Source organism: Aspergillus vadensis (assembly GCF_003184925.1).
Source record: "Aspergillus vadensis CBS 113365 unplaced genomic scaffold BO88scaffold_36, whole genome shotgun sequence".
Lineage (NCBI taxonomy): Eukaryota > Fungi > Ascomycota > Eurotiomycetes > Eurotiales > Aspergillaceae > Aspergillus > Aspergillus vadensis.
In genome coordinates, this window is record NW_020292074.1 from 116297 (window position 1) to 137282 (window position 20986).

The window sequence follows — 20986 nt, forward strand, 5'->3', positions numbered from 1 at the left end:
GTCTGCGATGAACGGTATCAATTATAGTACATTTTCACACTATACTTCAGTCAAGTGCCTCCTTCCATCACGGGAATTATAGCAGGGTGTAGCTTATGAGCATAAGCCACACCTGATACATTATAGAAATGTAGATGAGCGATAATAAGCGTGGTTCCTAGTCATACTTGCTTGTCGAGCTGCAGTTGCCCTATCGACAGCACACTGAGCAAGCCGCTTCAGCTCAAGGATAAACTCCTGCGCAAAGGTAATCTTCCCGACGTAGCATGCAGGATCTCCGGGCCTCTTCTTAGCAGCAATAAGATCCGAGATTAGACCCATGAGATTCATGTCTTCACTGTTTTCAGCATGGAGTGGGTGTGAGAGGATATTGCAAAATAGGTTTATGGCGGTTTGGACGAAGTAGGTTAGACAGAAACTGGTATTGGATGTTAGCATATTAATTGGCGTGGGCCATTTGGCCATAGGCGGGAGACCAAAAAACAGGGGAAAACACACAGAAGGTTATGCGGACCCAGCTCCATACGATGAAAGACAAATGTCCGAAGAAAGGCTCGACTCGCCGTCACGGAGATCGCAAGGCTCGAGGAAGTACTCTGAGTATCTTGATTCCCGATCCACGAGGCGCACCGGCTGCTGGCTTGGTGAATCATAAGCAAACAATGGTGGTATTGCAAATGAAAGACCGAGAACCGCATATCGGTGTTTTGAAATACCAGGTCGTGTGCAGCGGGTATCAGCGTGGGTCGATTTGGTAGCGGTAAGCTTTTTTTCCACTTCTCCAAATCCTCATCCAGGTTCCGGATTGTTCGGAAGAGATCTGTGTTCGAATGACGCAGGGCCTCAGGGGAGTACAGCCCACGGTAAATGCAAGACTGGATGCGCGCCAGGCAGACGTATGCGTCAAGGTATGCATTTGTGATGTTTGCAGGGTCATTGACGTTTTCGAAGAGGGAAGGCGTTGGATCACATTCAGAGTCCTCGAGGCGTGGGGGAAGGCCAGTTAGCAGAGTCAAGCCTTTATCACAAACGTAGGCTATGCGAAATAAACGTCTTGCGTGGATATTGACGGCTAGAGGGGTAGCTCCCGCATGATCAGGGGACAAATTCAGCCTCAGCTGGTATATCAACCGCGTCACCGTTGCGAGTAGGTGATCGATGGTTGAAAAGTCTGCCGCAAGCCCCTGGCAACACAAAGACTGGGGGGATAGAGTTAATCTCCGTTGGACATCATTTTAAGAAGGCTGACTCACAAGCATAAGAACAGCTTGCAGCCCATCCAGTGTTGCAGCTCCCTTGATGACTTCTGGCACAAGGCGATATGCCTCACGAGCATATCTAACGCTTGACTCCAGCGCACCCTCCTCGTCCCCATGCACCACAGATAGCGCAAGCGAGTAGAAAGCAAAAATTGCGGCCCTGGCGCAGGTCAAACAAGGCGATCCTGTTGATAGCTGTCCATAATATGCTGCTTGAATAGTGTGAGTTACCAGAGAGGGGTCAAGGATAGGGAAGAAAAGGCCAAATTTAGAAGCTTGATACTTCTGAATCTCTACGTATAAGTGGTTCTGGTCAGGCAGTGGAGACGGTGGATCAGCAGAGTCTAGCCACCTGGGAGCCTCGGATATTGGATAGTGAGCGACTGTAAGCTCTCTTCCGGTACATGCGGTTATCCATTGCAAGCCGCTTGCTGAGAAGATGGGCGTGCCATCGAACGTGCATACATTCCCCCAGTGGCGGCCCGCAAACGGGTCATTGTAGCCAACGGCCGGAGTCCACGCCGTGATTGTAGGATTCGCGCTTGCGAGGTCTCATTCAGATGATATTACTCAGCAAGGAAAGAAGAACTTTATCAAGGGCAATACATACATTTAGGTCTGCTACCTTGTTGCTTTATACTGGCGAAGACAACAGGGTTAGTCTAATTCGACTTTGGCACTAGTATTGCCCACCTTGAAGAGCCCCCGGGGCTAGATCTGGAAAAGGTACATTGTAGATCATGACAGGCACACCAGTCACACTTTGGTGTCGCCCGATCACAGGCGATCTAAATAGTTCTGTGGTTAGATTGTATGTGTCTAGATCCAGGGTGGGTGCTCTCACCTTCCTAACATGGCAAACATCGCACGCCCGGGTTGGACGGCCTCGTCGCCTCTGCACCGGCGCAACCCGCAGTATCCCCGCCTGACCCGAGGACATGAGCTCATTGATGTTTTTATGAATATGAGAAAAAGATTAAGGGTCTTCGAGGTGGAACCGAGCAAGAAGCTTGGACCAGCGAGGTGCGCGATATGCCACGTGACGCTGTGGATGCACCATGGCTTGGCACGTGACAGGCTTCATGATTGTTGTAGGGCAGAACATGAACACCCAAGTCTCAGTAATGAATTTGATTTCAATGCGTGATACTTAGCAATATGCGTAAGAAAGTTAAATAAGGGGATTAACTAGGGGGATCAAATACCAACAATAAAATGGGCTGTCGCCATACCTGTAGTGGACATAGTCTGGGACATGTGAAAAGCATGCGAGGCTGACTCCGGTTCTCCTCTTTCTTTGCCCGCCATTTCCTTCAATGGCTCACAATGGTGTGAGCATGTTCCCCCGCTTGGAACATCCGGCTGTGATCATTCGATGCTTGTGGTGCGTAATGTATGCTTAGCGGTTGGTTTTGGCGAATGAAATCGCCCCATTTAGCGCCGGCTATGCAAGTCCATCACGATAGGCTTCCGGCTATCAGTTCATCTCCACCTATCTAGCAGGCGTCACAGTTTGGCGATCACAGTATGAAAGGAACGCCTCGGTCGGAATTATCGATTTTGGGGGTCGCCTTCTTCTTCTACCTCCCTCTCTACCGGCCATGTCCTTAGACGGCTCACTATGGGCGCACTGAAATTGAACCTGCCCAGCTCCCCTTCAATCCAAGTATTCAAACGGAATCGGCAAAGAAAATTGCTCTATGCGGGGTTATCGCTTGTTTTTCTTCTCGTGTTGTGGGGTACATTGTTGATAAGTTCTGGTGAACGGTATGCTGGGTTGCAGGGGCTGCGTTCAGCAGACGGATTGAGTCTGGCAACAATCACAAATGAAACGTTAGGGGTAAGCTCTCATTCCAAAACATACAGTATGTTCGAGTTCTAACGAGAGTTAGTTCGAAAGGATTTTCTGTATCAACCTCCCCAGTCGACCTGATAAACGGGATGCGATTACACTAGGCTCATCAGTCACGCAGTTCCGCGTGGACTGGATTGATGGCGTATCCTCTGAAGACATGAGCCCGAAGGCCTATCCACCAGTAAGATTCATTTGGCTACTATGTCTCATACTATCCCCTAAGACTCTCTTCAGCGGTACGACGAACCCGATAGACCTCGCATGTTAGCCGGTGAAATCGGCAGCTGGCGAGCCCACCTGAACGCGATGCAACGGTAATCACATCTCCACCAGAACTCAGATACAAAACTGACTTTATTTAGCATCGTCTCAGAACGCATAACCAGCGCCCTAATACTTGAAGACGATGTCGACTGGGACGTGACTCTCAAGAACCAACTACAAGAGTTCGCGCTAGGAACCCTAGCCCTCCAAGCCGAATCTCACCCCAAGACCACGCCCTACGGGGACGACTGGGACATTCTCTGGCTCGGCCACTGCGGTACAAAATGCCAAAAGAAAACTCCTTTCTACATAATAAAGAATGACCCAACATCGATCCCCGTCTACGGCCTCCCGCAATACTGGGCCGGCCCAGCTGTCCACGAACTTGTCGACAACATCAAACATAACCGCATTATCTGCAAAACCTCACTGGCAGTCTGCTCCAGTGCATATGCGGTATCGTTCAACGCAGCACAGAAGATACTCGCAGCGTTGTCTGTTTTACCCGATGACGAGAGCATGCCGCCTGGTCAGAGTGTCGTGTATGATGTCATGTTGGGGAGATTGTGCGAGACCGGTTACTTGAGGTGTATTTCGTCGCATCCCTCGCTTTTCGGGAACTGGAAGGGCGCAAGGTTACCCTCGAAGGGGTCGGATATCCAGTATAAGTATGATGGCCCAAGGGAGCAGAAGACGTTTGAGGGAGCGAGTTTCCAGGGGTTAGTTTACAGTACTATGTTCATTTTGGGGACTTTGCTGGATGGGGGAAGGGTGGTGGTGTCGAATGTTAATGATGTTATGAAGCCGAAGTTGGATTTTAGGAAGGTGAGGAGAATTGAGGGGGGGTTGCATGTGTTGGATTATGAGGAGATGGTGTTGAGTCGTGTAGGATAGGTTATTAGCATTTTTCAGAATGTTCCTTTATCATACGAAGTATATGAACTCTGCTAGCTAGATAGAGGCATTGCTTACTTGCTGTGGTACTGTTTAATTGTTGCAGGCGGAATAGCACAAACAACCACAGCGGTCACTGGTTCTTTACCATGCATGCTCTTGTGTCCCTGAACTTGACATCCGTCTTCATTTGATGACATGTGATATACACAGCATGTGTCGCAGGTCTCAATGCTACGTGCATACGGCATCCTCCCCCTCATTTACGTCCATAACCACACCAGAATTGCTCACTTCTCAATAATGAGTACGTATCATTATGATATCACGACCATGGTATATACACAAAAATTTCAATCATATCCAACATGACTCAATGGAATATAGTCACTTCGCTCGAATGGTTGCACGAATCGATCATCTCTGGAACTATTCGCTAACAGTCAGCTAAATCCTTTCAAGAATGAGACCACAGAGCATCATCGCATACCTCGAGTTGTAGTCCGTCAGGGCTTTAGAAACGGCCGGGACCTCCGTGAGGGCCACCGGGGCCGCCAGGACCGCCGTGAGGACCACCAGGACCGCCGGGACCGCCGCCGTGAGGGCCTCCGTGGCCACCAGGACCTTCATGAGGACCACCGAATCCTCCAGGGCCACCAGGACCGCCGGGACCGCCATGAGGACCACCAGGGCCACCGCCGTGAGGGCCGCCAGGACCTCCAGGACCTCCAGGACCGCCCTGAGGACCGCCGTGGGGGCCTTCATGGCCACCAGGGCCGTGCTGGTTCTCGTGGTGGTGGTGGAAAAGACCCATGTTGATTGTTTGTAGGAAGAAAGGTTTGAAGTGTTTGTTTGATAAGAATGTGTGGCTGGTAGATGTTGTTAAGAATGAGTGAGGGGTCAACGAGAGATCGTGGGGGATCTTATACTCGTGGTCCCCTGGGAGGCGCCATTAGGGATGTGGAGACCACATAGGGTCTGCGAGCCAGCGAAGAGGGATAAGAGATAATTTTGGGTGCAAATGACGCTCATTGAGGGGTCCTCTCCCCAGTTTGGATATTGCATCTGACGACATAGCCTTCGAAGGAAACGATGTTGCCTATGGCCGATGTGGATTTATCGCCGAGCTAATCGGACTATGACGCTAGTGAACCTTCGAGGTATCGCCCTATTCGCTTGCGATGCTATAGTACCATGGGTTAAGCCAGGAGCAGCATGGCTCAGATCTCGTCGTCGCCCCGTAAGGGGGCAATGTGGAAGATCCCGATCTAGAGATGATGGGCATCATGAAACTTTGATGACATGGCCGTACGCGTTGACTACATTGTGAAGCGAGTCACGCAAGACGCGTTAGAGGACTTGTGAAGTCTGGACAAATGTCCACTACAAAGCCCTATGGTCACGGTGAGCTTGGTTGCCACAAGTGGATGAAAAAGCGTACGTACTTCGACCCACTCCTGCTCAGCACAGGGCTGGCTAGTGCCCTCAAGAGGAGGCGCCAAGCGGGGGCATACGAAAATCATGGCCTCAGCCACAGCGCTGAGAGAGTCGTGGCTCGCTTCATTGAGTCATAATGACCGTTATGGGTTGATCAGTGGCCTGGGGAAGTCTCGCTGAATTGTTGTTGTGGCTGATATCCGATTCAGATGCACGCGGTCGAGATGATTCGGCCTGGCCTTCCGATTTCGGCATGAGCCGGCCCGGGTCTGGATGACTCAGCGGGATCGGGCGCCATTGCCAAGCCACACTAAGACTTTGCCAAGCGTTGGCATTTTCCTACCTGCAAACAATGCAAACACCCCTAGCTGAGAAACTTTCCTGTGAACAGAACTTAACTCAAGTGTTACAAGGGGTAGACGTTAGATTGATTTATCGATCTTCGACTATGGGATAAAGAAAGCACAATGTTGGCCTCATATGTAGCCCAGTCAGGAAGGGATTTGTTTGAAATCTATCCTTCTTATCTCCGACACCATTGCTTCCGCGTTACTTTCGGCAAGTGGCCACTAGCTAGTCCCCAAGGACATACCACTTCTACGTCTTGAGGTTACCTTCATAAGATATCGCCTGAACATCTCTTGAAGACATATGCCTTGATCCGCGGAGAAAGAAGATTCGTTCGGAACCGGATGTTCATTCTTATTGACTCACATCGACAACAGCCCCGCCAAACCAAGCTTCATCACTAATGAAAAGCCAGTTAGTAATCGCGCCATAAGTAGACCCTGAAAGAGCTGCACAGATATCAGGATGAGTGTTTCTGAAAGTTCCTTCGTTCTGTTTGGACCTGAACTTGTGAGCTCGCGCAAAAACCTCATAGCACAGAATCATGCCTTCTCCGCCTCCTCCCGTGGACTCAGGACTGGACGCAATTGGGAACACTCCAGGTGTTCGCCTCCGCAATGTCGTCCCAGCAGATCACGCAAATGTCTACCTGAACTTGAATCCCTCAATCCGACAGGCTCGTACAAAGATCGCATGGCCAGATCTATCATTGAAGAAGCCGAGCGCCGTGGCACGCTAAAGCCTGGTGTGACAGTCGTCGAAGCTACTGGTGGCAGCACTGGCTCTTCTCTTGCCTTCATCTGTTCGGTGAAAGGTTACCGGTTTAGAGTGGTTTCATCTAATGCCTTTGCAGTTGAGAAGCTGCGAACTATGAGCGCACTTGGCGCCACCCTTGACATTGTTCATAGCGAGACTAGAACCATCACGGCGGATCTTATTCCTTCCATGGTGCGCCGTGCGCGAGAGATCGCACAAGAAGATGGCCATTACTTTGCTGATCAGTTCAATAATGGTGATGCCCTGCCTGGTTACGAAACTCTTGGGGAGGAATTGGCAGCGCAGTTCCCCGGTGATATTGATGCCTTCTGCGGTACGATTGGAGGTGCCGGCATGGTTATGGGAGTATCACGCGTTTTGAAGTCAAAGTGGCCGGATACAAGAGTTGTAGTTATCGAACCGGCCTCTTCTCCTGTCATTACTGAAGGGCGCACTGGATCTCATAGCGTCGAGGAAATAGGAATTGGTTTTGTGCCGCCACATCTGGATTCTAAGCTTTATGATGAAGCACGAGGAATCTCAGAGGCAGAAGGTCGTGCTATGTGCAGGCGGCTGGCTCGTGAGGAAGGTTTACTGGTTTGAACCTCGACTAGTCTTAATGTTGTCCGGCCATTGCTCTTGCCAAAGAACTGGGTCCGGGCAAGACGGTGGTTACCGTCGCCGTGGATACGGGCTTAAAGTTTATGAACGGAAACCTCCTCGCGGATGCTTGAGGTCGTCGAAAATTTAAATAACCACATAATTGCTCTTGGCCACCCTAATACCAAAATTTACTTGTTTCTGCCTGGTTTATTATGTTAGTTGATATAAATGACCGAATTCAGACACTCCGGGAACACGACTGGCAACCATGTGTTCAAAATCGACTATCGGTCTTGCTGTCCTTGCAATTCTCGATATGCCCCAGTTAGATTTGTGATCCTGAACCTTTTGCCTCCGACTCTCTATCGGTTCTTTGTGTGCACATTCCTCCGGAATTGAACTTTCTTCTCTATCACATAATTCTATTTCCATGGAGCAAGGTTGACCTGTACCAGAAAAAGACTTACTCAGACCGGCTAAAATTTCAATATTATTGATTAAGCTTGAATACTCCGTGTCTAACCCATCAAGCTAATCTGAAAGACCGATCTTCCAAGCGAATAATCCCGAATCTCTCTGCGAGATAGGCTTCCTCGGTTCCCTTACAACTTCTCCTATGGACCACCATCGCCTTCCACTTGTCCTTCATATCCATCAATTCAATTCAAGGGTATTGGTCGTCCGTTTCAGTTTCCTTAAAAAACCCAACAGGAGTTGAAAGCAACCATCTTGTGAACAGATCCATCGGCGCCTCACGCATAGTTTCGAAGCTATAGATGCGGCTGTGCGCCACAACCAACTTCCCATTGTGCATATGCGCCTGCAGAATCCGGGCATGCGAGGGTATCGTAAACGAGACCATGAGGACCTATTTTTGGGTGTCAGTGATCGGTAACTCTAACATTTATTGCAGGGGATGTAGAAACATACAGGCACCATCCCTTCCGAATCTATTTCATCCTGCTCCAGACGGGTGCGCATCGTCTGAAGTATACCCAGAAGCTCAAATCGCATCATAGAGTTCTCAGGACATCGCTCTTGGCACCAATGTTGAGTGATCATGACGATATATGGGTACCTATCATCTATACATTCGAAAAAGCGATTCACAGTGTACAGATATTGTCCAAGCTTGTCATAAATGTTGGATGTCCGGGCGTACAATTTGTCGGTTGTGCTGGTGCATTCATCAACACATTAGAGCCATGGGATTGTTTGAATGTATTATTGGGTTGATACAATTTACTCACATGGACGGATACCAGATCCCAATATGCGTCAAAGTAGCGGGCGCGGCATAATAGCGATGAGTTCGTGGAGCGAGATGGATCCATCTTTCTAGCTTCATGGCAATCTCTTTCAAGCGGAAGGGCGGATATGACTCGCACGAGTCTTTCTTGATAGTTGCGTAGTCTTTAATAGTGAAGCAGGAGTCTTCACGCTTGTCTATCGTAGTGTAGGGGTGAGGGTCGATGGGATAGGTGTGCAAAGCTTCGATTGGAAGAGGTTCGAAGAGGAGAGGAGTAGTTGAAGATTTACCCTTTCCATGGTGTTTGGCCTCGAGATCCAGGGGCAGCAGAACTATGTTGTTTGTATCGCAAAAAGAAGGGGATATGAAGTTGAGGACGTTTCGACCTTCTAGCTTCTCCATGATCTTTCTGATGTTTCTTAAGGTGCGGGATTCATCCTTCGGGTTGGGTGGCATCTCGGGTGGCTGATCGGTCTGCATGATTGACAGCTTGCGATACGTGCAGTAGGTATTGGATGAGAGATCATGCTGAGATGATTAGCGTTGCTTTTCATCGTGTATAATTTGGCGTGAAGTGAATGTATTCACGCTAGAATCCTAAGCGAGTGTTCATCACTTTTTGCTTTGTATGCTTGCGTGAATTGTGCTATGAGTGGCATTGTGCACACTCTCTAACCTTTTAACAATGTATTGCATGCACTGGCGTGCTCTTATAGTCACAAATTAATTTAAATTTACAGATGAGAAACTGAAGTGTATGACAGGGCTAGGATACTATGCTCGCGTTAGGCAGGACAATTTTGGTACCTTTGTAGTTTTCTAATTCAGGAGTATGGTGCGAGTAGTTGTATTTGAACAATTTTTGCGGCAATGATAATGGTTAGGAAATTAGTATTTTACATATTTTATGCTGAGTCTTCTACTCCCTCCCTCCTTGTTGTTGCAAACTCTTAGTATGGGTGATTGAGCGGTCCGCACGCTAATGGTCCCTCCCGAAAGAGTGGGTATGACACCTAGTGGATTGCTTGCAAAGCAAATACACACAGCCAGTGCTATACCTTTTGAGTGTTTTTCATATATTTCTTGCGACAAAGTGCATTTTCAGAGGCAGATGAGGAAAAGTCACGTGGGAATGTTGTGAATGCCCCAATGTTATCGGAGTCACCGCCCTGAGAGAGGTAGCTTCTTCTTCTCCCTGCAAGTGATCAAGCCAGACGTGCATGAAACGTTCGCGCCAGCCGATGGCGTGATTCGCTTTGATCCTGCCGGTCTCTTCCCCTCTTTCCCATCCCTTCAGTGTCATTAACGTCCACTCATTAACCTGAACAACTGTCATCAATTGCCCTCTATGTCTCCGCACGATCAGTCGGAAGAGGAGGGTGTTCGCCGCCCGCTCCTGGCCGACTCCAGAGGGACCGATGGCACTGAACCCGGAGCGGAGTCCACTTCCGCATTGGGCCCAAAGTTCACCCGCAATCTCGGAGCCATCGAGGCCTTCGGCATCGTCATCAGCATTGTGATCGGTAGTGGTATCTTCACTTCTCCAGGTTCCATCGACACAAATGTTCCATCCCCCGGAGTCGCGCTTATCGTGTGGCTGGTCGGAGGCATTCTGGCCTGGACCGGTGCCAGCACTATGGCCGAGCTAGGCACTGCTATTCCGGGCGAAGGTTGGTTCACTCTATTGCCATCAGGTATATCGACTGAATTGACTGTAAAATAGGAGGCGTGCAACCATATCTTCGATACATCTACGGAGATGTCTTTGGATTTCTTGCTGCTTGGACTTGGATCATCGCCGTGATGCCTGCAACGCTGGCCATTTTGAGCATCGTGTTTATTGAAAGCATCTTCTCCGCGGCTGGTGTCACCGATCAGGCTGGAAGCCTTTCGCATAAACTGCTCTCCATTCTTGTATTGTTGGTGATCGGTCTGGCCAACTCCATCAGTACCAAGGTCAGCACCCGATTGAATGGGTTTTCAGTCACGACCAAATTCATCGCCATTGCCGCAATTGTGGTGGCTGGTCTAGTCGTCGTCATCCTGCAAGTCTCCGGAATCAACCGCGATGCTGGGTCAAATGACTGGCTCAAGCACTCTTGGTTTGGATCTAGGAACACCTGGACTCCGGACGGTCGGGAGATCGACTGGAGCTCCATGCACGGGTGGGAATCGCTAGGTTACTATTCTACCGCGCTCTATGGTGCTCTGTGGGCTTATTCGGGCTGGGATAAGGTAGGCATATAGCCTCTACAAAGTGTCTGTGAAAACACTCACCATTTTCTGACAGGCAATCTACGTTAGCGCAGAGCTCTCCGCTCCTGCTCGTCAGCTTCCCTTGGCTATAAACACTGCCCTTCCCATCATAATCCTCTGCTTCCTTGCCGCTAATGCCGCGTACTACATTCTTCTTCCATGGAAGATCGTTTCGACCACTGACAGCGTGGCCGTCGTATGTCCACCACTCTCCCATTGATTACATACGCTAATGACATGCAGACCGCAATAACCCACCTCCTAGGACCAGCGTTTGGTATCCTCGCTGCCATAGTGATCTGCCTCGTGGTCGCCGGCTCCCTGCTCGGAAACTCCTTTGTGGCCGGTCGCATGATTGTCGCGGCATCGAAGCTGGATTGGTTCCCTCGGTTCCTGGGTGTGCTTGGACACGTAGGAATGCCTCCTGACCCGGAGCCACCTTCTCAGTCAGCTCCTCGATCGGACGCGCCCATCAATGCCGCAATTCTGGCCACCCTGCTGCCAATCCCGTACCTCCTGTTCGGAAACTTTCGCGCGCTACTCACCTTCAATGGTCTTGGAGAATACTCGTTCTTCTTTTTGACCGTCTTGGGTGCCATTCTTCTGCGATTCCGGCAGCCTGATCTTCATCGGCCTTACAAGCCCTTCATCGCTATTCCGCTGATTTTCGCCCTCGTCAGTGGCTTTGTGGTGGTGAGGGGAGCCGTCTTCGCACCTCTGCAAGCGGTAATCCTTATTTCGGTCTGGATTATCGGTATGGGGTTCTATTACCTGCGGGCTTACCTTCGGAGGGAGAGGGTGAGTAGAAGAAGCGAATAGACTCGGGTAGAAGTGGAAGTCCTCGCGATTCCTTGGTATTCAGGTCTGCGTTTGGTAAATCTTTCTGCTCGTTTCAATGTGGTTCTTCAAAACCTGATACACTATTTTGACACATACTTTGAATTGCGCGATGTACATCATACAAGACTATGATTTGATGGCAAGGCTTCTTTTGAGGAAACCCGTGACCCCTCAGGCTAGTGCAGTGTGCATTAAAGAGGGGGGAAGAACCGGAGCAATCGATGTGCATAATTTCGTCTGTGACCGCAATAGCAAATTTAGTTTGATTAGTAGTTTCCGGTTGCACAGTTGTGGTAAATGGCTATAATTACCATGGATCGACACATAAACCCAATATCGCGCATCTTATCAATCAAAGGTAACCTTTCTTGGCGAAACGAGTCTATCCGCAATCGTTATCGCCAGTCACCGCCCGCATCCAAAACTGTCCCACGGACTTCTTTTCTTACCGGATGTAAAATCAGATTTCTCAAACCAAAAAGCAGGACACTCTCTGTAACAACGACGTAATTATCGATCGATTGTACACTACCCAGACATTCGTCACAAAAAGCACTACCATGGACCAAACAATTCGCGTCGCTGTGGCCGTCTACGTCTTCAACAAACATGGCCAGACCATTCTCGGCCGACGCAAGGGGAGTCTCGGCGCCGGTAAGATTTAACTTTCAACCATTGATTTGCTCCAGTAATACTGTCTACTTGAGACATCGCTCTAATTTGTCTCAAGGAACATGGGGTCATCCGGGCGGCCACCTCGAATTCAACGAGAGCTTTGAAGACTGTGCAGCTCGAGAGGTTCTAGAGGAAACGGGCCTCGAAGTAACTGATATACGCTTCCTTACGGCGATCAACAATGCCAATATGGAAGGAGGAAAGCATTATGTCACGATTTTTGTGGGCTGTAGGCTTGTGGATGAGGATGCGGAGCCGGTGGTACGTTTGTTTATTTTCCTCTTTTGTTTTGTTTTCTGGAGTCACCTTCTGGTGGTGTTATTCGAGGAGCGATTGAATACTGACGTTTTGTTTTGAAGGTCATGGAGCCTGAGAAATGTGTTCGCTGGGAGTGGGTCACTTGGGATGAAATGAAGGTGACTATTGAGAGGCAGCGGGAAGCGGAGCGTCTGGGGAAGATGGAGGAGTATGAGGGGAGGGTGTTATTTAAGCCGATTTTGAATCTTTTGCAGCAGAGGGTGGGATTCGACCCCTTGGAGATTTATCAGTCTGTCAAATGCTGAAAGGGGACGTGTGTTTTTTCCCGTTCATTCCACCATTTTTTTTGGGCGGATACGTAAATAGATAGCGCTTAAACTAATGCAGTTCTGCAAAGACAAACAATGGTCTTGTGGCCATTTATGGGGGATATAAACCCGTTTTCCCAGAAGTTTCATCTAAGCGCTTGCTCTATTTTGGGGTATATCGTGCAGGCGCATGAAATTTTCCCCACTTCGGTATCTACAGCGCTTACAGAGGTTCTGTCGATGCTACAGACTTAAGGATTATCATGAATGATCAGGGGTTGTCGTTACACATCTTCATGTGCATACATTATTGAGTGTCCATTGGCTGCGATGTTATGTGGGCGTCCCGCGCAGCAAGACATTCTACGCGCTTGAAGTGCACTATCGTAGCCGGTCTACTTTGGTTTTACACCATGCGGATTTGACGTGGGCGCTTATCAAAGGGGTCGCTATGACCATGACCCAATAATATCAGTCTCTGGGAATCTGGCTCAAATACATGAGACAATCTCCGGTTCTATAAATGTCATTGTACTTATCAAGAATAACCGCTGGCAGTTGCTAGCACTTCAACGTGGGCGAATCTATGGAGTCTCATGAGAAGAGTCTCCACAAATAGAGCTGAGCTGAACACGCGACTACTATGACAATCTTCGCGCCATCAATCAAGCAAGGGTTTGAGAGGGACATAAATAACGAAACATCCTCCGTCACTTGTGAGGACAATCATCTCTCAGAACATCAATCACGACCAGACCCATAAGCCACGATGGCTGATCTCAAAGACTCTGTTTTGGCTTCTAGGGCATTCCCTTGGATAGGAAGCCAGCTCATCAAGTCGGGATGTGATAGCAGGAATCCTCAACTCGGTCAACTGGGGACTCAACTGTTTCTTCTCGCAAATTCGACATCCGGAGTCACCCCAACTTCAAGTGCTTCGCTTTCAGCAAATCTGCATGATGTGGTGAGACTGTTGGAAAAAGCTTGCTCGGTACGTGACCTGATTCTGTGAACAAAGCCATAGCTAATTTCCCTTGTAATAAAGCTCTCAGGTAGTTGGGGGAGTCAGAAAAATGACTGCAGTACCCTTGAGATGATTGCTTCTCGCGATACACTGTCCAAGGAAGACGGGGAAAGGCTTCAGTACGAATTAGATAAGAGCCTGAAGGTGTTTTCACAGACCAACTTAGCAATAAATGCTCTCACACAGCTCATCCAGCGCTGCGAGCCTCGGCAAGATGTTCCTTCTTACCCGGTGGTGCTAGATGAAGGCACGTTGCACCCATCAGCCAGCGTATTAATGGCTGGAGAGGGATACAAGACAAGTGGGCGTGTTGCCCCTGTCCCGAGAACGCTTTTAGATCCACCTCGTGCCCTATCGAAGTAAGCCAAAAGCCTACCCTGATGCCCCTTCGTCATATGCTAACATGGACAGGTGGACACCAAAGTTCTGGCTGGCGCAGGTTGAACGGATTAATCGCATGCTTCATCCTCTATCCATGCGGGATCATGACGCTCACCCCGTGAGGATCGCCGTATTTGATACCGGATACAGCCTTGATTCGAGTTATCTCGATATGTACACTCATGAGGAGAAGCGTCTGTCCGGCCACTGGGTTGACTGGGTCGAGAACTCGCGTACTCCGGTCGATGTTGACGGGCATGGCACCGCGATGACCAGCCTTTTAATGAAGATGACCCAGAAGGCGGAGATATTCACAGTGCGTGTGATTAAGAGACGCCAGGATCTAGAAACGTCTCAGGTAGTGGTGGCAAAGGTGATCTCCCATTAGTCTCTCCATATTTTTGCATATTTCCTGACAATAACATCAGGCTATTCTTCATGCAGCAACAACACTGAACGTCGACATCATAAGCTTATCACTAGGATTCCCAAACGAAGATGAAATCATAAGAGATGCCATCTCCGAAGCGATCCGTATCAAGAAGGGCAATCTTCTCTTCTTCGCAGCCGCAGCGAATGACGGCTCCAACAGACACGAAATGTTCCCAGCCAGCATGGAGTCTGTCATTTCAGTACGGGCTACCAACAGTGCCGGCGGGTTTGTGGACGAATTCGACCCTCCTCCGGTCGACGACGAGGGTCGGCTTTACGGCACATTAGGACATGATATTCCGGGTCATGCCGTGGATGAAACCAAGCCCTGTTCGGGCTGCTCTGCTGCCACGCCCATCATGGCTGGCATTGCAGCACTCCTCCTGCAGTACGTTCAGCATCGTCTATCTGACCGGTCAGCTTCCAGCGAGAATATCCGCAAGCAAATCCGTACCAAGCGAGGTATGATGCAGATATTCAAGGCGATCGCTGTCAACCGAGGTAATCAGCGCCACTATGTGGCCCCTTTTGAGTTCTTTGAGAGGGATGATGAAATTCGTCTTGCTATCATCCGTGTGGCAATTGCAAATTTGCGGACGCAGGTCGTTCGGAAATGATGTCGGCTGGGACAAGGCCTCTATGTTTAAGCGTAGTAGGAGTTTTTAGACCGTTGGGACTGAAGTACGTGACGTCTTGGAGAATATATGTATTTTCTTGGCGATCATTGTTGTGTTGCGCGCGCGATGGAAAATATACGAGCTTTGACTAGCCAGTAATATTATTTGATCGACTATTCTTCTTTGTTTACCGAGACAGAAGTACAATGTGGGCAATATAGAGAATGGGCAATATTAAAGTTGTGGATATCCGGAGTTGTTGTGGAGGAGAGTTTAAAGGGGAGGCTGGGAACCCCGCCCCGGTCGGGGAAGGTGACCAACCGGATCCACCTGTCTTCTCTAAATGATCCAGCTTGCCTCATACCACCAACATCGTGGTAAGTACTCTACTCATACTATAACACTCCTCCTCCAGATATGTACAGGCCAGTGCACGGGAGAATGCTCCGCCGTAAGAAGGCGTGGAATCACCCAAGAGGAGCGGAGGTTATTCTCGAGTCACTCTCTCCACCAAAAGGCCCAGTGCTGGCCAAGTTCGAATCGGACAGGGTGAAACCGTCATCAAAAAGCCCATGCATCACCTCCTGCAATTATCTAGCATCCTACACACGGTTGGATCCAGGGGAATCATCAATTTTGATCCCAGGTATACTTGTTCTTTACTGCCACACTGCCTCTGGAAGACCTAAAGCTCACTAGATCTCAGGTCGACCTCCCCTTTGGACTCCAGTAAAGAAGTCTCTGAAGCTCAAGGAGACAGGCTATCCAAAATGGGCCAACCCGAAGCCCATCAATGAACTTCCTCATCCCTGGGAGGCATCTTTTGAAGCCATCCGGCGGCAGGATTCGAAGTATGATCTTAAACGTACCGACATCGTGACCTGCTCGGCCACCCTTAGAAATCTCTTCGATTTTATCCGTGGTCTAACTTCTGAGATTCGCTTTATCATGGAGCGCATCGGCAAGACGGTCGTGCTTGTCCGACGAGAAGTTCCCGCGCCGGTTTGGTTGCCTGAGTCTGATATTCAACATAAATACGAGGCTGAGTTCACGAAGAGATACACTAAGTGGGAAGACATAGCCGCTGGATACAAGGCCCATCAGCGCATTGTTCGGTATAATTTCGCAGGCATCAATATGGTCGTTCGCTCTGCGTCAGATGCCTATATCCCAAACCAGGATTTGGACTTTCAAGGCGGAAGTGCATCCACCAACACCGACACGACAAACATCAGCAGTCTTACTGAAGGCATCAGCGGGTTGCAGGTACATGAAGGCGGCAAGCCAGTTGCTCAGAACGAAATCCTCCACACCGATTTACGGTCCATGTACAATCACCATGGCCAACTTCGAAAGCTCCATCTAAACACTGTCTTCCCTCGACTCTGGGCATCACAAGTCTCAAACGTCGCAGTGGCATATCACAAGGAAGGGGTCATGAAGAGCGTGCGCGTATCAGACATGAAGGATGAACTCTTGAACTGGGAGCGTGATAATAAAGATCATCTTTCGCGGCTGGCGGGTCTTCTCAACAATCTTACTGGGTATGCCCGCGCATCGCCGTCCAGACTTGAAGTTTGCCGCAGCTCTTTTGGGCCTCTTGAGATCCGTAAGCTTGCAGACCAGGATTCTCCAAAGGCTGTGTCACCGCAAATGAGACTCTACTTGGACAAATCGACAACAAGTCCGAGTGGCCCGGCGACTAATGCACGGTGATGATCTCATCGGAAATGATGCACCTATAGCTGCTATTATGATTGAATTACATGTTTGACAAACGCTCCACTTCTTACCCTGCTTGAGATTTGGGTACAAAGAGTGGCAATCGCCAATATTGACTGTATATTAGTTTGCAACATTAGCCTTCAAGTGGAATTCACAAATAGAATCTCATCATGTCCCCTTTGCAACCAACTTAAGATAGTTATTGCCATTCAAACATTATGAATTTGATTCATCCCGCGGAGGTATCCAGCAATCGATAAAATAGAAAAATTCTCTTCAAATAGATATATCAATAAGTGTGTCGTGGCTGAGTGAGGAACCAGCCCGTCTGTTCAGTGACCCGAGAAGCAGAAAATACGGAATATGCCTTACCCGACCAGCTCGGGGTAGAAGAAGCCGCGGAAAATGGCACGGCTGTCCACAAACCAGAGCTACTGGTATATATCATGGCCACGTAGGTGGCAGCATACGTGGCCAGCGATGGAGGTCCTTTTGGGCCCAGCCCCACAGGCGTGCATACTGCCCTGTCATCCACCACTGTTTCTATCCATATGTACATGGCAGGGTAGTGATATGAATTACGAAGAAATAAAGGGGGGCAGTCTTGTCCTTTCCGGTGTTGTTGCAGCAGTAATTGAGTCTCTCGCAAAGGGAAACGCATGAGACAGCACCAGCGTCGCGGAGATGAATATGCTTGTGAAATAAATGGTGGTGTCATAGTACTTGGGTATACTGGACATGTGCCAGGTATTGCGTCGGTCAGGTGTAAGAGATACTGTAGAAGCTGCTCAGCTACTTGATCAGTGATACAGAGCGCTCCAAAAGTGACGACATTTCGGCCCAAAAAAGGGGAGAAAGAATAGAAAAAATTATACTCGCCCAATTTATTCATTTATGACAACGTTCTATTTAGTGCGCAACTATGAGTGGTTCTATTTTCTTTGTCGTTTGCTAGCATATCAGTCTGGCAGTCTGGCCACAGAATAATAGTGACTATACCACTTCTAGCCAATGATCTTCTTCTGAGCATCAGCAGAGCGCCTCTTGGCCCACCAACTCAATTCACCAATTCCGATCAGACCGCGCTGAGAAAATCTACCAATGAAAGTTGTCTCTTTAAGTATCAGGCAGCTGCGCATTTGAACAATATTCGAGGGCTAGGATAAAGGCAGAAGTACCATACGTACCCCTTGCACCATGTGCGACAGCTGCTTAAATGGATTAATATGCCGATCGTTCCTAATGGAGCGGCATGCATCAGCTTTCTTCAACCAGCTCGGTGCATGGTGGACATCAGGCCTTCTAGTAAGGTTATAATCCCGAGATATATCAAAAAGACTCATCTCTAATATTTATCACTTCGCTATATTTTGCTTGGCTTATAGTGACTTCCCGATGGTCCATTTCAGCCCACTTGCAGAGAGGCAAATTCGCCTCCTTGAATTACATTCTGGAGGGGGTGACGAGGAGATTCGGTGTGACATCCATATCCACTCTCTCGATGATTGTCCTCCATATGAAGCCATTTCTTATACGTGGGGAGATCCGTATGAAGGATACTCAAAGAGGAAAGGTAGAACGAAAGCAGGAGATGCACGGATCAAAGTTGGAAATGCCCCCCTCGACATTGGTGAAAGCCTCTATGACGCCTTCAAATGGCTGCGGTACCCATCCTGCAATGCGACAGTACGCAGATACCACAGCACTTTCATCGATGTTAATGATAACCGCGATGGCGTGGTGAGGAAAGACCCTGGTGATGTTTTCAGCCAGTTCAAGGGAAGATCGCGATTTATATGGGCTGACCGCATCTGTATCAATCAAGATGACAAACAAGAGAAGTCTCATCAGCTTAAGCTCATGGGTGATATCTATAGAAGGTGTGCTAAGGGAATCATTTGGCTTGGAGAACCCACAGAGCTTACTGAAAGGGCGTTCGTGGCAGCGTACTGGCTTTGCAGTGTGGCATATCACCAAGAGAACCTGGGGGATAAGCACGATCTCGTGATTGATAGCGATGGGGGTCCGAGAAGTGGTCAAGGGACACCGAGTTTCATGACAATGATACAGTTGGACGACGCCGGAGTAAAATGGACAATATGTCAATGTTGGAAAGCACTCACAGCGCTCACCCAACGGGCATGGTTCACACGCGCATGGGTGGTGCAAGAAGCAACATTGCCACCAGATGTCCGCATTGTCTGTGGTGGCTATTCAATACCCTGGAGCGAGCTCGTTCGCGCGCTGAACTTTGTCCCTTCCATTCCAATCAGACCTCTCGCTGGGGTTCCGCTCCCCAGTCACATGGCTGTGGTCGAGAAGCTTCGACAAGAGGTGCCCGCTGGAAAGTCGACTCTGTTGAATATTCTCCTTCGCAACAACAATTGTGATGCTACAGTGTTAGTTGACAGAATCTATGCCTTTTGCGGCCTTGTCGACGAGTCCGAACTCCAAGATCTAGAGCTGCAGAGCTTTGACTATCCAGAGCAAAACCCCAAGTGGAGTGATGAAGAAAGAAAGATCAAATCGGAAACTATATACAGAGAGGTTTGCAAGAAGCTTTCAGTGAATATGCTCAGAAGATCTGGGAACCTGGACCTTCTTAGCGGTCCCGTTGGTAACGTGGAAGGCCGATATGACTGGCCATCTTGGATTCCAGATTGGGCCGCAAGCCAACGCCCAGGCTGCTTGCTACTGAACCAGCGCCACTTTCGGGCCTCGAAAGATACCAAAACAACTGGAAGCATTGAGTTCCAACACCAGGGTACTGTGATGGGCGTAGAAGGCTTTGTGTTCGATCGGATCGAGGAAGTAAGCGACACCGCAGACCGACGACCACCAAGCACGTGGACATTTCAGCACTACAAACAATACAGAAAACGAATGGAAACCATGGTGGAATTCTTACAATGTTGCCTCAGATGGGAAGAGATTACCAAAGCCCGTGTAAAAGCCAAATATGTGGGCGGAGGAGACATGTTGGACGCCTATTGGCAGACCCTCCTTGCTGGTCATGTCACACCAGAGAACCATGAGAGTCAGAAAAAGCAGTTCCAGAGGTTTGATATGATCTCTAAAGATGGTGCCAAAATACTCCAGTCCTGGGGACTGCCAGCTTGGCCATGGATCTTGTTCCTAACACCACACAATCTTGCTGTGCTTCTTGTTCGAGCGATGATGACAAAGCGTGACTTTTCGGGGCTATTGCGTATTGGAGATTTTACATCAAATCCTAATTTTTCCTATGTGTGGAATCGACATGTCATTCGGACATCGATGGGATACATTGGGCTTTCCCCTGCGTCCGCTCGAAAAGGTGATGCGATAACGCTCTGCAAAGGAGCCAAAGTACCTCTGATAGCCAGAGAAGCGAAGGACTCGCAAGGACATTGGTCTCTTGTTGGCGAAGCATACATCCATGGGATCATGTCAGGGTGTGTCTGGGATGAGAACAAATGTACTAAGATGTGGTTTGTGTAAGCTCGCATTCTTTGGCCTTTACTTTCGTCGCCTTTCTCTTTTGTGATGCTGCATCAGTGGCATGTATTCCCTCATCCAGCTTCACCCTATGTCTTCTTATCGAAATTGGTGACGGCATCATGTTCCACACCCTTACTTAAAAGTAGCGTACGTTTCAAGAACAATATCATAGGAAGACTGCCCATTCTAGACTTTATCCTGCAAAAGCCACCCCCAGGCTTTACCTCAGCACATCCGCCAAGCAAGCCCATGATATATACTATTCTTGCATTTCAGTTAACCTAACCGATCAGCATTTATAAGATAACACCCATGTTAACCACAC

General features: G+C 48.9%; 10 protein-coding genes across 10 annotated transcripts; 7 read left to right on the forward strand and 3 right to left on the reverse strand.

Annotated features, from left to right (window-relative positions):
- Positions 1–50: 50 nt before the first annotated feature.
- BO88DRAFT_352530 (fungal specific transcription factor domain-containing protein) lies at positions 51–2264 on the reverse strand (the record flags this gene model as incomplete). Its single annotated transcript, XM_025703593.1, has 6 exons — positions 51–112; positions 168–418; positions 499–1184; positions 1254–1810; positions 1953–2047; positions 2104–2264. Coding segments are annotated over 6 exons (1812 nt in total), but the record flags the coding sequence as incomplete, so codon positions are not given.
- A 530-nt stretch (positions 2265–2794) lies between these two features.
- On the forward strand, positions 2795–4379 carry BO88DRAFT_447444 (LPS glycosyltransferase). Its single transcript, XM_025710371.1, has 4 exons — positions 2795–3099; positions 3152–3295; positions 3349–3428; positions 3477–4379. The coding sequence occupies exons 1-4, from the start codon at positions 2881–2883 to the stop codon at positions 4270–4272; spliced, it is 1239 nt and encodes a 412-aa protein (XP_025557568.1). The 5' UTR covers positions 2795–2880; the 3' UTR covers positions 4273–4379.
- Positions 4380–4625: 246 nt separating this feature from the next.
- BO88DRAFT_458659 (uncharacterized protein) lies at positions 4626–5037 on the reverse strand (the record flags this gene model as incomplete). The annotated part of the gene is made up of 2 exons (XM_025711058.1): positions 4626–4701; positions 4763–5037. The coding sequence occupies 2 exons, from the start codon at positions 5035–5037 to the stop codon at positions 4626–4628; spliced, it is 351 nt and encodes a 116-aa protein (XP_025557569.1).
- Positions 5038–6145: 1108 nt separating this feature from the next.
- BO88DRAFT_447445 (PLP-dependent cysteine synthase family protein) lies at positions 6146–7547 on the forward strand (the record flags this gene model as incomplete). Its single annotated transcript, XM_025710372.1, has 3 exons — positions 6146–6659; positions 6734–7410; positions 7479–7547. Exons 1-3 carry the CDS (start codon positions 6602–6604, stop codon positions 7545–7547), a joined length of 804 nt encoding a protein of 267 aa, XP_025557570.1. The 5' UTR covers positions 6146–6601.
- Positions 7548–8068: 521 nt separating this feature from the next.
- On the reverse strand, positions 8069–9145 carry BO88DRAFT_375649 (uncharacterized protein; the record flags this gene model as incomplete). Its single annotated transcript, XM_025704343.1, has 3 exons — positions 8069–8284; positions 8347–8593; positions 8667–9145. The coding sequence occupies 3 exons, from the start codon at positions 9143–9145 to the stop codon at positions 8081–8083; spliced, it is 930 nt and encodes a 309-aa protein (XP_025557571.1). The 3' UTR covers positions 8069–8080.
- Positions 9146–9897: 752 nt separating this feature from the next.
- Positions 9898–12008, forward strand: BO88DRAFT_375652 (solute carrier family 7 protein). Its single transcript, XM_025704344.1, has 4 exons — positions 9898–10335; positions 10389–10900; positions 10956–11117; positions 11165–12008. The coding sequence occupies exons 1-4, from the start codon at positions 10014–10016 to the stop codon at positions 11738–11740; spliced, it is 1572 nt and encodes a 523-aa protein (XP_025557572.1). The 5' UTR covers positions 9898–10013; the 3' UTR covers positions 11741–12008.
- Positions 12009–12321: 313 nt separating this feature from the next.
- Positions 12322–13087, forward strand: BO88DRAFT_491926 (nucleotide triphosphate diphosphatase NUDT15; the record flags this gene model as incomplete). Its single annotated transcript, XM_025712885.1, has 3 exons — positions 12322–12415; positions 12492–12697; positions 12796–13087. 3 exons carry the CDS (start codon positions 12322–12324, stop codon positions 12997–12999), a joined length of 504 nt encoding a protein of 167 aa, XP_025557573.1. The 3' UTR covers positions 13000–13087.
- A 684-nt stretch (positions 13088–13771) lies between these two features.
- BO88DRAFT_420026 (S8/S53 family peptidase) lies at positions 13772–15456 on the forward strand (the record flags this gene model as incomplete). Its single annotated transcript, XM_025708423.1, has 4 exons — positions 13772–13993; positions 14048–14385; positions 14438–14723; positions 14836–15456. 4 exons carry the CDS (start codon positions 13772–13774, stop codon positions 15454–15456), a joined length of 1467 nt encoding a protein of 488 aa, XP_025557574.1.
- Positions 15457–15897: 441 nt separating this feature from the next.
- On the forward strand, positions 15898–17172 carry BO88DRAFT_352616 (uncharacterized protein; the record flags this gene model as incomplete). The annotated part of the gene is made up of 2 exons (XM_025703597.1): positions 15898–16102; positions 16163–17172. The coding sequence occupies 2 exons, from the start codon at positions 15898–15900 to the stop codon at positions 17170–17172; spliced, it is 1215 nt and encodes a 404-aa protein (XP_025557575.1).
- A 1404-nt stretch (positions 17173–18576) lies between these two features.
- On the forward strand, positions 18577–20661 carry BO88DRAFT_475711 (uncharacterized protein; the record flags this gene model as incomplete). The annotated part of the gene is made up of 1 exon (XM_025711889.1): positions 18577–20661. One exon carries the CDS (start codon positions 18577–18579, stop codon positions 20659–20661), a length of 2085 nt encoding a protein of 694 aa, XP_025557576.1.
- Positions 20662–20986: the final 325 nt, after the last annotated feature.